Below are 15,544 nucleotides of genomic sequence, written 5' to 3'. Positions count from 1 at the left end.
GCTGAGGCGGGCAGATCACAAAGTCAAGAGATTGATACCATTCTGGCCAACATGGCGAAACTCCGTTTCTACTAAAAATACAAAAATTAACTGGGTCTGTTGTGCCCACCTCTAGTCCCAGCTTCTCAGGAAGCTGGGGCAGGATAATCACTTGAACCGAGGAGGTGAAGGCTGCAGTGAGCCAAGACTGCACCACTGTACTCCAAGCCTGGCAACAGAGTGAGACTTGGTCTCAAAAAAAAAAAAAAAAAAAAAAAAAATCTCATCCCAAATTTTCCCAATCAGAAAATCCAGAAGCATTTACATTTACATCAGCTTTAGCCTAGATTTTCCAAAGGGGCTCAGCCTATGTATTGTGGACAGACAGTTCACCATGTATCACTTGGAGCATCTCTAGTCCGTTACAGAGATCTCCTATTACCACTCCTATTACCTATTACCTTTGTCATCTCCTGTCATCATCTCCTATTGATACTGTCAAATCCCAGAAGAAGATGGCTACAAACTCTACAATAAACATTTTGCTTGCAGCAGCATGGGCCCCATAGCTGAGGTATCATTGCCCATGTGTCATGACTGTGTGGCACGGCTGATTGTTCCTCTGTTCCTAGTGGCGCTGAGAAGCTTAGGGCAGGAGAGGACATCCATCCTGCTCTATTGCTTCCCTTCCCAGGGACTCGGTGAACATTTACTTCTCAGCTTGAGTCTTCCCTCCCATGGCCATAATGACTCATTAGGTAAAGATGCTCGAAAAGTATTTGACCCATAAGAACAGAATTCAAGAGTTACCTTGCTACCAGAAGCCAGAGCATAGCCTCCCCCCACCAGAATGACAATCTCCCAGGGCATGGTCTTCTGGAAGTCCTTCCACGTGATGATGGGCTCAGTCCCCAGTGAGCGCTCCCGGTTCTCTCCTGGATTAGAGAGATGTAAAGCCAGATAAGCCCCGATGGGCATGATTTGTGGAGATAGGAGCCTAATTGGTGAGGTGGATGATTTGGGATACTGCTCTGCTATTTGTAGGGGCGGGAATCTGAAGGACCTTGGTAAATCTCGTTGGGAGTATTATTCTGATTTGAGTATTCTTCAGCTAGAGCCACCCCCAACTTCTTCCCTTGAGCCTTCTCTCACCGTCATTCTTTTTCCCAAAGCAGGGCTTCTTTGCTGGAATGAGGAAGAGGAGGAAGCCAAGGAAGACAGAGACTGTGGCATCAGTGCGGTAGCCTTTCCTAGTAAAGAGACAAGCATAGCTGAGGAGAAGGTTCGGGAATTCTCAGGAGTAACACGATGTCTCAGGGCAGTATGTCTGAACACAGTGCCTCTTTTTAGGACTTAGTCTAGAGGTGACATTAACCTTAGTTCTTGCCAGTTGCTGCCACGCTGTCCACAGTGGATTTAATGGGCAATGGTGAATGTCTGGAGGCAGGGCCTGGCTAGAGTAGATGTCTTAGTGTGAATTTGTGAGTCTGTTAATTGGGGCAAGTCCTAGAAGGAGTGATCAGGAGTGGAGTTGGTTAGATAAAGGAGAATAGAAAAGATGAGACCTCTTTCCTATGAAGGCCACACCTCCATGTGCCTTTCTTCTCAAGTGAGAAGTTGGTCTCTTTTCTTTACAGTTGGTACTTTATAGATGTTTTCTCCTTTAACTCTCATAACAACCTATGAACAAGCTCCCAGGGGCTTATGGAATGAGACTAAGTGCAGCACTGGATCCCAACCTCACGCCAGGACTCTGAAGACTGTGTTTTTCCTTCCTGATTTCACACTGCAGCCCCTCCACCCCCACCTCCCGCCACAGTTAAAATGAGTGGATTCCCCAGGGAATGAAATCTTCCTGGCTTCATATCTGCCCCTAAGAGTCTATGAAGGGACACCAGTAGTTCCTGCTCGAATAATTAGGGTGAGGGGGTTCTTAAGGAGGAAATGATATCGCTTACTTTTCAAAGAAAGAATCCCAGCCAGGGACAAAGCCAGGCTCCCGGGTAAACCACAGCACGGTCATCAGGATGAAGAAAAATCCAGTCACCATTTCAGGGTAGCTGTAAAGTAAAACAAAAAGATTCACTCAGGAACTGAGAAATTTCTTCTAGCTTTTTAACTTTGCTTCTGGAAGCTTCTGTATTTAGAGTTTCAATACCCAAGACATAAAACACACTCACTGTCTAACCACTATGAGTGGCTGACAGTGAAAGGAGAAGACTGAGTGGTCCCAGAAAACATGACATTAACCATGTTCCCTGGAGAAACTTCAGTGGAAAGGGCAAGAGAACACAGCACTGTACATTTCTAAAATAATTTCAAATACAGCCTACCAGGAGAATGCAGTGAAATAGGCACCCCCAAACACTGTGCTGGTGGGAGTAGGAATTGCTACAACCTTTTTGAGGCCATTTGATGATACACATCAGAAGCTTTAAAGTTGGTCATTCCCATCATCTAACCAGAAATGCATACTAAGACATTCATTACCTATTACAAAATGGAGGCATCCTCTATAGCCAGTGATATTTTGTGACACTGAACACATTTTGTATTCAGTGTTAAAATGAGATGCATCCTGATAAACCCATTTCCACAGCAGAGTTAAGGACATGGGCACATGCTGTACTGACAGTACAGTATTCAGCAGTGAAAGCCAAGGTATACGATGGCTTCAATATGGACTGAATTTTACCAAAAATACATAGAGCTTTGCACAAAAAAGCATGGAAAGAAGTCTTCACATTTGTTAACATGGGGTGCTAAGAATCCAGTCAGTTTTAATTTTTTTTCTTACACTGTCTTATATTTTCGAAATGTTCTACAATGAACGTGTATTCCTTTTATAACTTAAAGCTTTAAACAAGACGGTGTCTACCTGGATTGTTTTATGCAAAGTTGTGCCAATTGCCATAAAAGGAGAAATAGCACTAAATAGGAAGCTGGGTCCCTCCCTGTGGAAAATCTAATAGAAGCGGCTGAGGGTTGGTTAGTGATTTCTTGGACCCTGTGTCTCCAAGTCTGACTTTGATACTGCGTTAAGCCCTAAATATGGCACAGATTCTCCCCTCTCTTTGGGAGTGACAACTGGACCACTTTGGTGGCGTGTCTGAGCAATGAGAGGAGGCCTGGCTTCGGAAGGAATTCACTTGTTCCAAGAGGATGGCTGTGTTGTCTTTCTCTTCTTCTGCCTCCGTCTGCCCCATGGTCAGCACTCCACCCTATCCCACAGCTATACCGTGGACTCTGAATAGAGCAAAGGGGAAGGGTGGCCACCTGAAATCGGGGCCAGCTTGGCTTTGGCATTAAATAGCATCTTCTAAATGCCTGATTCATAGTTGTGGAAAATTCTCCCAGCATCAGGGACTGTCAAGAACAAGGCTGGTTCTGTGTTCACTTTACCTGCTGTGTTTCTGCTGGAGGAGGAGAGAAGGGGAATGGCTGATGTTTACCTAATGTCTCCCAGCTTTTCATACTCTTCTTGGATCCTCTTCTCTGACATCTGTTCCCTTTTGGTCTTCTTCTTCTTGCTCAGAGAGCAGGTCTCTTTAAAACTGAGAAGGGAGAATGAGCAAATGATGAAAGAAAACACACTTCCGAGGATCAAATACTAAGCAAACACTAAACTATTTGCCTGCTGTGGTCACTTTTCTCCTCTTTCACATGCTCTGTCCCTCTATCCCCCACCTATTCATGCAGCTTTTATTTGCCACGTTATCTGGCCTCTCATCGACCTTCTCCCCTAGCCTGTTGAGAATATCCAGCTGGGTCTGTAGTATATTACCAGATGTGAAGTGATGTCTCAGGGACTTGTGCAAGTGTATTTGTGTGGGGTTGTTTCTACCTACTGTCTTTTACATAAGTGAAAAATTAGTGTAATGTGGTATATGTGTCTAGATGTATAAACTAACACTTTTACTCCATTACGTGTCTAGATATGTAACTTTTTTTACTCCAGATAAGCTTTGTCTCTAGACAAACACACAAATATCTGTGTATATGGAACACAGTGTTTGTTTTATATCGGCAATACTGGAGTTAAGAAGTATATAGCCATCATTGGTTTGACAACAGTGTGAGTAAAAAGAAGTCAGAGGACAAGTCTTGACCAATGGGAGCATTGGGTTATACGGACTAATAGCAAAACGTTATGTTATCTTCCCTTATGTGTTTGAAACTGATCAAAGTTGGAGTAGACTGACTTGTTATTTTGAGGCATATGAGCATATTTTATTCAGGCTACTAAGTATAAATCACCCATGCCTATAAAGTTAAACCTAATGCAAATTCTACTTGGAGCCATATTTTTTATTTCATCTTTCTTGGAGTAATTGGAAGTACTCTATATGCCTTGAGAGCAATAAAACGTCGCTAAATGCTCTCCATGTCAGATTTTGTATAAGTTGGACAGGCTGTCTAACCATTTAGTTGGAATTGAGAACATTTCACTGTAGAGCTGAGAGTGAAGTTCAGAGTTCACAGATGTTTTGAATGTCTAGAAGAGACAGCGCCTGACTCTCAGTCCCGTCCACTGCATTCTCCTCAGGCATCCTCTGTGGTTATTTGACCTTTGGATCGACAGGAGGTCCTCAGTGCTTTGCTGGAAGGGCCCTGAGACTCACTTGCAGCCCAGGAACAGCCAGTGCATCCAGAACCAGCTGACCACCAGCATGATGAGGGATATGGGGAAGCTGAAGAGGAACCAGGTGCCGAAGTTCACCACGTCTGCGGCTGGATACTGGCTGGAGGGCAAAGAACCAGGTCAGCAATTACAAAAGGGAGGGTTTCCATGTGGTATTTCGGGGTAATACGTCAAATGCGCCCTAAAAAATACAGCTGGGCTAAGTGGGGAGATACATTATGATATGGTAAAACACTAGTTGACAGTTGCAATTGTACAGAGCCCAGACAAGAATCATGAAGTTAGCTAAAATAAAGCCATCCAAACAACTAAAATGCATATCACTAAATTCATATCACTAAAGTGTATGTACTTTACACTCAAGAGAATGGCTCAGGACCCTCAGGACCTATTTGCCCTTAAAGATTTTGCTAAGTTTATTCATCTGGTTTTCAAGACAGCAGGATATGGAGCAGCTTGGTGTACTTTGTTTCTAAAAATCACCGAAGAAATGTAAGTGTTCATTGGGGAGCACAACTCCGGAGCATTTGGAGCTCTGGCGCCTAACGAAGTTTTTACATAATAACGGTGCCCATAAAAGAAGCAGGACTTGGAATCTCCAAATCTTTATCAACATCCACTGGTCTTGGGTAGAGGGGATTTGCACGGGGAACTGCTCCCTCATCAGCAGGCGGAGCTGTGGCCCCCAGCCCAGGTGTTTCCTGTTGAGCCTGGATGGACCACACGTGAGCCATGGCTTTGTCTAGACAAGGCTCAGGCCAAATGACCTATGTTGGATTTTCCTTGGGTCTCTGTTTTTGGGGCTGGGCATAAAACTCTTCAAGGTGTGAGACATCCCTCTATCAATGACCCCTTCTCCCAAATCTTTAATTTTCCTCTCATCTGGACCATCCCTACCAGCATTTAAATGTCGCCCATCTCCATCTTCAAGATGGTCCAGATGAGAGGAAAGAGACCCTGCCTTACTTTCCTTTTGCTTATATTTATTTTTGAGATGCAGTCTCACTCTGTTGCCCAGGCTGGAATGCAGTGGTGTGATCTCGGCTCACTGCAACCTCCGCCTCCTGGGTTCAAGCGATTCTCCTGCCTCAGCCTCCCGAGTAGCTGGGATCACAGGCACCCACCACCATGCCCGGCTAATATTTGTATTTTTAGTAGAGACGAGGTTTTGCCTTGTTGGCCAGGATGGTTTCAAACTCCCGAACTCAGGTTGTCTGCCTGCCTCGGCCTCCCAAAGTGCTGGGTTTACAGGTGTGAGCCACAGTGCGTGAGCCACAGTGCCCGGCCCTTACTTCCCTTTCATTATCATCCCACGTCTCACCTTCCCTTCATAGTCAGATCTCCATTTTCTCACCTCCATCTTAGTCCTCAGCTCACCAGAATCTGGCTGTTTCTCCCACGAATTGACTGAGGTCCTCTTGTCTACATCACCAGTAACCTCCATGTCACAAATCTAATGGATATGTTTTCATCCTCACGTTGAGTCATCATTCATTGATATTTAATATCGTAGGCACTTCCTTTTTCTGGAAACACTTTCCTCCCTTGGGTAGACTGACACCAGATTTCCCTGGATTTCCTCTTTGCTATCTGATACTGTTTCCTTCTGTGTGTTAAATACGTGAGCTTAATATTTATGTCCCCTGTTCTCCTTACTCTATCATTCTAAGTAATCTCCTCCACCCCTGTAGCTTCCCTTACCAGGAGACAAAATGAATATGTGGCCCCTTTACTCAGAGGTTATTATGAATATCCAAGTAGGGATAGCAGAGCATTAAACCAAGTCTGAAGCCTGTCTGGGCATGGTGGCCCTGTGTTCCTGTACAGGCTGCACGCCCGTGACCCCAGCCCTGCAGGCTGCTCACTCCAAATCTATGCCTTCAGCCTAAACATGAATATTTCTCTTGAGATTCACAGGTCTGTTTCCAGCTGGACATCTCAGCCTCTATGCCAGTTTTTCCAAGGCCCCATTCCTCCTCTTCTCCCTCTATTCCTTCACCTGCAGAGGGCAAGAGCCTGAGAGGCAGACGCAGCCTTTCCCTCTCTCAGGCCCTGTCTAACCTTCCCGAGACCCAGCAAGTGACATCTGAGCTTCTCTTAAAGCTGACCGTTCCTCCTCCCCACTGCGCTGTCAGCCAAGCCGCCGGCTGCCCTGGACCACTGTGCAGCAGTGTCCCGAACCGCCTTCCTGCTGTCTGCTTTCTCCTTTCCAATCTGCTCTCCTTTTTTTTTTTTTTTTTTTTTTTTTCATCCAGAATGAGTTTTCAAAACTATAAATCTGATCACCTCACTCCCTGCTTAAAATTCTTTAAAAGCATCTCAGAGCCTTTCAGATGTGGTCCAAGTTCCTCAGTGGGTCTTGCCAAGCCCTGGAGATCTGCCTGTCCAGCTCCCTGGCCTCCTCTTACCCTCTGTGCCCTGCTGTCCTGCCTCGGAGCCCTCCTACGCACTGTTTTCTTTGTCTGGATAATCTCCCTTCATCTACTTTACTCTCATCCTTCAGGTTTCCACATGGTCGCCTCTTTGGGGAGGCATTTCCTCTCTACAGATGAGCGAGCTCCCCAAGCAGGGCTCTCCCTGCAGAGTCCTGGACTTCTCCAGTCTCAATTAGCTATAATGACTTGATTTTTCCTGTTTTTTTTTTTCTTTTTTAAATTTTTATTTATTTATTTTTTGAGATAGAGTCTCACTGTCACCTAGGCTGGAGTGCAGTGGTGCAATCTTGGCTCACCGCAATCTCCACCTCCTGGATTCAAGCAATTCTCCTGCCTCAGCCTCCTGAGTAGTTGGGATTACAGGTGCCCTCCACCATTCCAGGTTAATTTTTGTATTTTTAGTAGAGATGGGTTTTCACCATGTATCCAGGCTGGTCTTGAACTCCTGACCTCAACTGATTCACCCGCCTTGGCCTCCCAGAGTGCTGGGATTATAGGCATGAGCCACTGCACAGGGCCTTTTTTTTTTTCAAATAGAGACATTGTCTTGTTCTGTCGCCCAAGCTGGAGTGCAATGGTGGGATCGTGGCTCACTGTAACCTCAAATTCCTGGGCTCTGTGATTCTCCTGCCTCAACCTCCTGAGTAGCTGGGACTACAGGTGCGTGTCACCATGCTTGGCTAATTTTTTAATGTTTTCTAGAGACAGGATCTCACTATGTTGCTCAGGCTGTTCTCAAACTCCTGGGCTCAAGCAATCCTCCTGCTTCGGCTGCCCGAAGTGCTGGTATTACACGCCACTGTGCCCAGCCAGTTTTTCCCTCTTTCTACGGAAACTCTTCTAGTCTCATTTTCTACCATATCTCTAGCACCTAGTCCAGTTCCTGACACACAGCGGTGGTTAGTCAATATTTGTTGACCGAGTGAATCACTTACTTGTTGAAGTGTTCCAGGAAGATGAGGCTGGTGGAGGTGCCGATGATGGTGGTCAGCCCACCAATGGTAGCAGAGTAGGAGATGCTCAGGGAAAGGCACTTGCAGATCATTTGGTCATGGTGGGACCCGTACTTTCTGTTCAGCTTCTGCTTCCTGGGGCTGGGGGTCAGGACTTGTGGCTTTTCCTACCAAAGGAAAATCAGCCAATCTCTCCAACCCAGCTCGGGCTGTCTGGCCAAAGCAGGAGAGGCAGGAGGCACCATGGTACAATGGAAAGGTTTTAAGCTTGGGTGTCAGAAAGACAAATCCCAGTTTCTACCATTTATCAACTTGGGCATGAGTCTGAACTACAGTTTCTTCTTCTGTAAAATGGAGGAAACCACATTTTCTCTGCCAAATTGTTGTGAAGAGTAAATGAAGTAATAGATGCAAAGTGCTTACACTTCCTGGCATTTAATGAATAGTAGGCTGTTATTATTTTTATTAATGTTATTTTGATGGCATGATTTTTTAAATTTGAACTCCAGTAAAACCGGTGTCCCTAACATTGTGTTTGAATAACAGACACTATTCCTGTAGAGTTAGAATGACAGGATTTGGCCTTCCCCTCAGGCCCTTTCTAATCCTGCCAAGACCCATCAAGCTACCTCTGAATATCTCTCAAATCTGACCATTAAAGTCCATCAAGCCCTGATGAAGAGATGACTAAACCATACACCTGGATTACATAAAACCCTCATCTTCACTGGGAAGAGGGTTGAAGTGTGATTCTTTCCTCCTTCCCTGACTTTTCCTCTCAACCTTTTTCTTCTCCCTTGCATACAAACTGCGGCTTTGCTGTGGTCCTCTCTGGCCCTGCTTAGTCCAGATGACAGGCTTTCATGTTGGAGAGGTTGCTGAACTCTGGTCTCAAGCATCGCCTGAAGAAGCAAGTCCCTCCTGTTCCCTTCACACCTGGCCACCCTCACTGATTCTTCATGAGACGAGGAAAGTCCTGGTGCAAATGTCAGCAAGTCAGGTCATGAAACAACCAGTGGGGAAGAGGCCACCTTGCCGTATTTCCCAAAGCCCTTTCCCACTGCCCTGTCTTCCTAAGCGGGGTTGAAGTATGGCTGGACCCTTCCAGGTCTCTAAAAGATCCACTGATTATCAAAGCTGGAACAGACCTCAAAAATTCTTTGGTCCAGTGGTTTTCCACAATCCTTTCTTCCAGTCAAATTTTACACAGAATAGTATTATAAGTGCAGCAATTGGATACATCTGCTGTTTTTTTTTTTCTTTTTTTTTCTTTTCCTGAGACAGGGTTTCACTCTGTTGACCAGGCTAGAGTGCAGTGGTGCCATCATAGCTCACTGCAGCCCTGACCTCCTGGGCTCAAGTGGTCCTCCCACCTCAGCCTCCTGAGTAGCTGGGACTACAGGCATGCACCACCATGCCAGCGAATTTTTAAAAGTTTTAGTAGAGGCATGGTCTGGCTGTGTTTCCCAGGCTGGTCTTGAATTCCTGAGCTCAAGTGATCCTCCTGCCTTGGCCTCCCAAAGTGCTGAGATTACATGTGTGAGCCACCACGCCTGACTGGCATACATCCAATTTTGTAATTGGAAGCATATTGAAGGGTTAATTGCATGTGATCAAGGAGACTTGGATTTGAATCAGAATGCTCCCCTACCTAGTTCCTTGGCCTTGGGTTATGATTTCATCTCTGCCTTGTTTGCAAAAATGGAGCTCAAAATCACCACCTCACTGAGCCAAGACCAGAGAAAAAATACTGAGTGCAGTGATTGGTACATAATAAGCATTTAATAAATGGTGGCAGTTATTTATGATGATGGACATTAAACATGTGAGACTGTTTTGATGAACACAGACATTTGAAATCAAGGGTCATAAGTGACAGTTGATATTTTATATAAGCCTTAACATTCATGCATTTGACATCTGCATTTTGTTTCAGTGGAATCATGCCAGGAAGCCCATTATTCGTTCAGTTGCCTTACAATCTTAGGATACTCAAATAAAATATTTGCAGTGTCCCTGAAGCATCTTTGAAGGCGGGTTTGAGGACCTCTGATCTACATCAACCCCCAGCTTTTCTAGTTGAAGACACGGGGGCTCAGGCATTGGACTGCTTTGCTACAGTCAAGTGAATTTGATGTCTCATCTCCATGGTGCACACAGGCCAGATATGTATGTGGGTCGTGAGTGCCTGGTCACAGCTCACTAGCCTGACTCCCTTATGACCTCAAGACCCTTGGAAAGCAGCTCACAGCGTTTTATGTAGGAAACAGGTCCAGAAGGGGCCATTCTATTACCTGGGATGGGTGTTGCTTCTTGTCCTGGTGTTGGTTTGTGGCTTTGATGGGGTTGGTGATCGAGGGCACACCATTCAGGTTCTGTTGGGACAAAGGCCAGCTCACTGTTAGGAAGAGGGGCTGGTGAGCCAGGTGCCTTGAGAAGGACCACCTAGTCATCCCAGGGCCACCCCATGGCTCAGCACTGTGGGAAGAGAGGCCAGGGGGAGCATGCAGGGCAGAGCACCTCAGCCAGGCCTGCCCCGCGGCACAGCTTCCCGCCCAGCCTGGCATCAAGCTCTCCACTTGAAGAGGCTTCTAAACTAGCTAGAACATGGCTGTCCCTTAGAGGAGAACCAGCCTTTCAGGACTTTATTAGCTAATGAAGAACCCTTTATTTATAAGATGAAAAAAATAAAAGAAAATGAAAACAAACCCCACCATAACCAAGTTCCCAGTTTTTGGTTTGTTTGTTTTTAGAGACAGGGTCTCACTATGTTGTCCAGGCTGGGCTCAAATTCCTGGGCCACAGCGATCCTTCTGCCTCAGCCTTCTCAGTAGCTAGAACTATATGGGCACACCACTGTGCCCAGCTGAAGTCCACCATTTTACTGGCCTTTTACACCTCTCATGAAAAGGTGTAAAACCAGACTTGGGGGAGTGAGGTAAGTTCGAGTAGCTGTATGCAGGTAAACTCTGCTTTCCCCTATAAATGTGTCCTTTTTATTTTATTTTTTGAGATGGGGGTCTTGCTCTGTTGCCCAGGCTGGAGTGCAGTGGCATGATCTGGGCTCACTGCAACTTCTGCCTCCCTGGTTCAAGTGCGTCTCCTACCTTAGCCTCCTGAGTAGCTGGGATTACAGGTGCATGCCCCCACTCCTGGCTAATTGTTATATTTTTAGTAGAGGCAGGGTTTCACCATGTTAGCCAGGCTGGTCTTGAACTCCTGACCTCAAGTGATCCTCCCACCTTGGCCTCTCTAAGTGCTGGGTTTACAGGCGTGAGCCACCACGCCCAGCCAATGTGTCCTTTTTAATAATAACATTTTGTCAATGGAATCCTCACTGAAAGGAACTCTAAGGTTGATCTGTGGCTGTTGAAAATCTGGATGGCTAAATCTTGGGTTTCCATGAAGAAGTGCTGAGGGATTTTCAAGTGATTCCAAAGCACAGAAAAACCCCAAGGCCATACCTTGTTGTGCATCAGAGTGGTGTGGTCTGCGGTGGACCTGCTGGAACCAAGCAGAGGACATGGGAGCCACATCAGTGAGACTGACTCCTGGGAGGGGAGGTCCCCCTGCATTAGGTGTTTGGTGTAAGGGACTTAAACTCTCTGGACTCCAGTTTTCTGGCCTCCATAGAAGACTAATCTCATCCTAGTCTTCCTTGCCTTCTAAGATGCTGCAAAGATTTGTGGGGGAGGGGCAGCACTTCCCTTTGATATTAACAATCCTCCTAATAGCAGACTTGGAGTGGTTATTAATACAGAGTCTTATGTATGGGCTTGAACCCCCAGACATTGTTAATCCTCATTACAGAACTATGGTCCTGGCATTCCTACCTCCATTCACGCCAGTACTTAACACCGGGATGCTAAGTGGTGGAGGAAGGTAGGCATCCAGGCGTCTGTCTCTCTGGAGAGCCTATGCCCTCTGACCATGTCCTCACTGGCTGACTCTGGGAAGACCACTATCTAGAAAAGGGAACTTGTGATACGGGTATCTGAGGTGACAGGAGCACAGGGTCCTAGACTGTACCTAGGGACAGGCAAGGGAGAAGGAGAGGATGGGGGAGGAGGAGAACTTCTGATCAGCAAGTGTACCTCAGGGGGTGAGTCTCTCCTACCCCTCTGGTCCCCAACCTTTGCCTTGAGGACAGAAGAAGATGAGACCTTAGCCATCAGTGTAAGTGACACACTGAGTGATCAGTGAATGTTTCCAGTTTGTCTTAGTTGTGAGGACAAGTGAGTGCCACCAGCTTGGCCACTATGAAGATAGAGCGTCCTGGGCACTCCCAGGCGGGGTGTGAGCCTGCAGTCACGGCCCATCTCCAGGCTGTCAGGGAGGGAGACGCTGACAGGCGTGCGGAGTAAAGTGTTTGGAGTGAGTTCTTAGCCTGGAAACAGAATGTGCTGTGATGCTTCCCCTCCCTCTTCCCAAACTGAGTGAGGAGGGCAGGCAGGGACCCTCAGGTAGCACGGGAGGCGGTGGCTGCAAGAGTGCTGTCTGCACACCCAGCAAACACCCCAGTTCCCACCAGCACAAAGGATGCTTAGAGTTCTAGGACAATTGAGGCTTTTCTTTTGGAGTTTGGGGACACATTTTTGTGTGGAAAAGGGCAAAGGCAGGTTGATGCCAGCAGGGTGATGCCAGAGAGGCCACAGGGAGGAGAAAAGGCCACACAGTGAGGATGGGCTTTTCTTGGGTCATCTGGGAAAGGCCTGCCCAGAGGCAGAGGCAGCCCCAACACAGGGGCTGTGGGGGAGTGAACCCCCAGAGCACAGGCCCAGGAGGGTGGCGTGAGCGTTAATCCGTGAGCACGGTCCTGCCATCAGGCCTGGGGCCCTGCAGAGGGCGCCACAAGGGGATGCTCCAAAGCCCCTGAAGGCAGTTGCCCCACAGACAAGACCAGGGACTGAAATCTCAGACAGGGCACCAACCCCAGACCGCCGCAGTCCCCCAGCCAGACCCTTCTCACCCCTTTATCTTTCTTGTACCCTACAGCTGCTGTCCTAAGCTGGGAAAAGTCAGAAGCAGCAGAGTGAGGGCAGTGGGTAGGGGAGGAGGAGAAGAGGGAGGTGGAGGAAGAGAGAAAGCAGCTCAACTCCCTCCTTCACTTACTTTTACCTTCGTTCTTCTGCAGGCCTAGGCTGAGGGGTGGGTGGGTGTGGGAGAAGCTTTGGGTGAGAGGTTGAAGTTTTGATATGAATCAGTCTCCCAAATGTCTAAACATGAGATTGTTATGATACCTGAAAGGAGCCAGGAGAGCTACAGGGTTTGCCTGAGATCCCATCAAGGGTGATGTCATCAAGAAATCCAATATGCTATGATTGAAGACAGTGGTGGAGAAAAATAAAGTGATTTCTTGATGGCACCCTTCTGCGTCTGTCCCTCTGCGAATGCTGGTTTCACTCAATGTACGTTCTCCACTTTTTAGAAAGGCAAGTGACAGAGCTGAGCCGTATTACAAATCCAGCTTTTAAGTGTGGACTATTCATTGCAGCATGCCTGCAGACCACATTTTGAAATAGAATCTCCAAATGGAATCAGCTGTTAATGGAGCTTCCTCCCGGGAGTGTCTGAGGCTGTTTCTCCTTTTCCAGCTCTGCTTCTTATCATCGAATGGCCCTCTCACCTCCTGTCCCCTTATCCCCTACCTGCCATCTACATTTTGTTTGCCATCTCTAACAAGACCAAATCTACTAAGATCTTATATCTAGAAAGTATTTCATGATTCTCCAAGAATCTGCAGTGACTTCGATGTGTGAACAGTTTTCCATTAACAAATTAAACATATTTTTCTAAAAGGGACCTGAATTTAGATGTGATTCTATGTGGTGGATGTGTGGACATTTTATATATCCACGGAGACTCAGTGTGGCCTTTTTATTTCTTCCTCATTACCGCAACACTGTGGTTAAGGCAGTGACCCTCCAGGTCCTGACAGGGGGCTCCTAGGTATGAAGAGGCAATGGGAGAGGTGGGGGTGCCAAGGTGGTGAGCTTGGGCTGGACATCTCAAAGAGCTGTTCATGGGTCCAGGTCCCATCTTTTCTGACCTCCCCAGTGGACTCTGAGAGGCTGTGTCTTGGAAGAGGGCAGTCATACTCACTCTTCATTGACAAAGATGAGCTCCAGAGCAGGTTGGGTGTTGTTTACATCCAGACCTACAAGTAGCAAAGAAAAGCAGGAAGTGAGAGGTGGAGGCTGGGACGGACCCTGTGGGTTGAAGCATAGCTCAAGGGCTCAGGGTGGGGGTGGGGGCATATGGAGTGGGTGCTATTTCTCCTTCCCTTTGCTCTGTAGCTAGAGTGGGGCTCATGGATGTGGACTGGTCCCAGGGTTTTGTAGTGACCCTTGAACATTTGGGGGCAAAGAACCCATAAGTGAAGGGGAAGGCAGAGCCAGAACAGGGGTTTCAGGGAAGCTTCAGAGTCCAAGAGCTGGGATGGGAAAGAGGGGAGAGGGAAGAGAATGGGAAAGGTGGGGGGCATGGCTGAGGGGGTCCTGGGGTGGGCACCACACTGGGCAGTCTCCCGAGAGGAGCCAGGCAGGAGGACCCCGGGGGAGGTTGGAGGAGCAAAGGACAGATGAACTCCAGCAAACAGTACTGATGGGCTCGGCCTCTTCGATGCTGGAGTTGCCCGCCACGAGCTGCTCGTCCTCAGCACTGACCAGCTCCTGCAGCACGGCCTCCACGATGGGCATCACCATGGCGGTGGTGGAGGTGTTGGACAGCCACATGGACAGCAACGTGGTGCAGCACATGAAGCAGAGCAGCAGCCTGCAAGGGAGGGAGGGCTGGGGCAGAGCATCCATGGAACACGCATCCTGTGGCCCCACAGCGAGCCTCACAGAGCTCCTCCGGGTCCTCCTACCGACCTGCTGGGGCTGGTCTAGACAACAGTGGCGGGAAGGGCTGGCATGGGTCCTGCAGGGCACCATTCAGCTCTGTACTCCCAGAGCTTGCCACAGAGTAAGTGTTAAATCAATACTTGCTGAATGAATGAATCACGCTTCATGGACTAGTGGCCTTAGCCAGAAAAAAGCCCTTAGTGAAGCAAAGAATAGCTCTGGTCATAGGGCCACAGGGTGTAGACTTACTGTCGCTTTTCTGTCTCTGCAGACATTGGCTGGAGCTTGGTGGTGATGTGTGTTTGTGTGTGGAAGGGGATACTTTGCTCGCCGTCGCAGCCAGCGATTCTGTGAGTACCATGGCACTCCTTGCTTTGCTGCCAAGTCACCATAGTTATCAGTGACCCAATAGAGGTGAATGTTTGGAGCGCACAGTTCTTCCCACTACCTGTCAACATGCTGAGGGGCCAGCCCCCAAAGTCACAGAAGTGTTCCTTATCACTGCGTGTGTGCACTTTTCCAGCTGACATCTTGAACAGTCAACACTTGGAGAAAAACACAAACAAGGGTAACCCTCCAGTGATTTCTCTTTGGCTTTGAGAACATTGTGCCCTGTGTGCCTGTACAGACATGTCCTAGTTTCCATAAGATAAGCCAGCAGAGAGACTGCCGTGTTTATTATTTTAGGTA

The 15,544-nt window shown here is 47.5% G+C and overlaps 1 protein-coding gene and 1 long non-coding RNA gene across 4 annotated transcripts in view; one reads left to right on the top strand and one right to left on the bottom strand.

The window, feature by feature from the left end:
- Window positions 1-15,514, top strand: part of LOC116550125 — a 29,625-nt gene extending 14,111 nt beyond the window's left edge. Inside the window, exons 2-5 of the long non-coding RNA XR_004268238.1 lie at window positions 4,526-4,740; window positions 9,946-10,134; window positions 10,763-10,947; window positions 15,126-15,514. This is a non-coding gene — a long non-coding RNA (uncharacterized LOC116550125). The remainder of the gene's footprint in view (window positions 1-4,525; window positions 4,741-9,945; window positions 10,135-10,762; window positions 10,948-15,125) is intronic.
- Window positions 1-15,544, bottom strand: part of SLC13A4 (solute carrier family 13 member 4) — a 46,479-nt gene that overhangs the window by 9,219 nt on the left and 21,716 nt on the right. For 2 of the 3 annotated variants that reach the window (XM_032275905.1, XM_032275907.1), the window contains exons 4-13: window positions 14,611-14,783; window positions 14,112-14,166; window positions 11,474-11,513; window positions 10,304-10,384; window positions 7,992-8,176; window positions 4,602-4,721; window positions 3,432-3,533; window positions 1,938-2,039; window positions 1,132-1,229; window positions 790-914 (exon numbers count right to left, since the gene is read on the bottom strand). In XM_032275905.1, coding sequence (XP_032131796.1) covers window positions 790-914; window positions 1,132-1,229; window positions 1,938-2,039; window positions 3,432-3,533; window positions 4,602-4,721; window positions 7,992-8,176; window positions 10,304-10,384; window positions 11,474-11,513; window positions 14,112-14,166; window positions 14,611-14,783 — 1,081 coding nt within the window. The remainder of the gene's footprint in view (window positions 1-789; window positions 915-1,131; window positions 1,230-1,937; window positions 2,040-3,431; window positions 3,534-4,601; window positions 4,722-7,991; window positions 8,177-10,303; window positions 10,385-11,473; window positions 11,514-14,111; window positions 14,167-14,610; window positions 14,784-15,544) is intronic. The other variant, XM_032275906.1, reaches the window with a different exon arrangement.

The sequence above is a fragment of the Sapajus apella genome, unplaced genomic scaffold (assembly GCF_009761245.1).
Source record: "Sapajus apella isolate SASKATOON/1434 unplaced genomic scaffold, GSC_monkey_1.0 scaffold7, whole genome shotgun sequence".
Taxonomy (NCBI): Eukaryota; Metazoa; Chordata; class Mammalia; order Primates; family Cebidae; genus Sapajus; species Sapajus apella.
The sequence above is the reverse complement of the archived record's forward strand: the minus strand, read 5'-3'. Positions and strand labels throughout refer to the sequence as shown.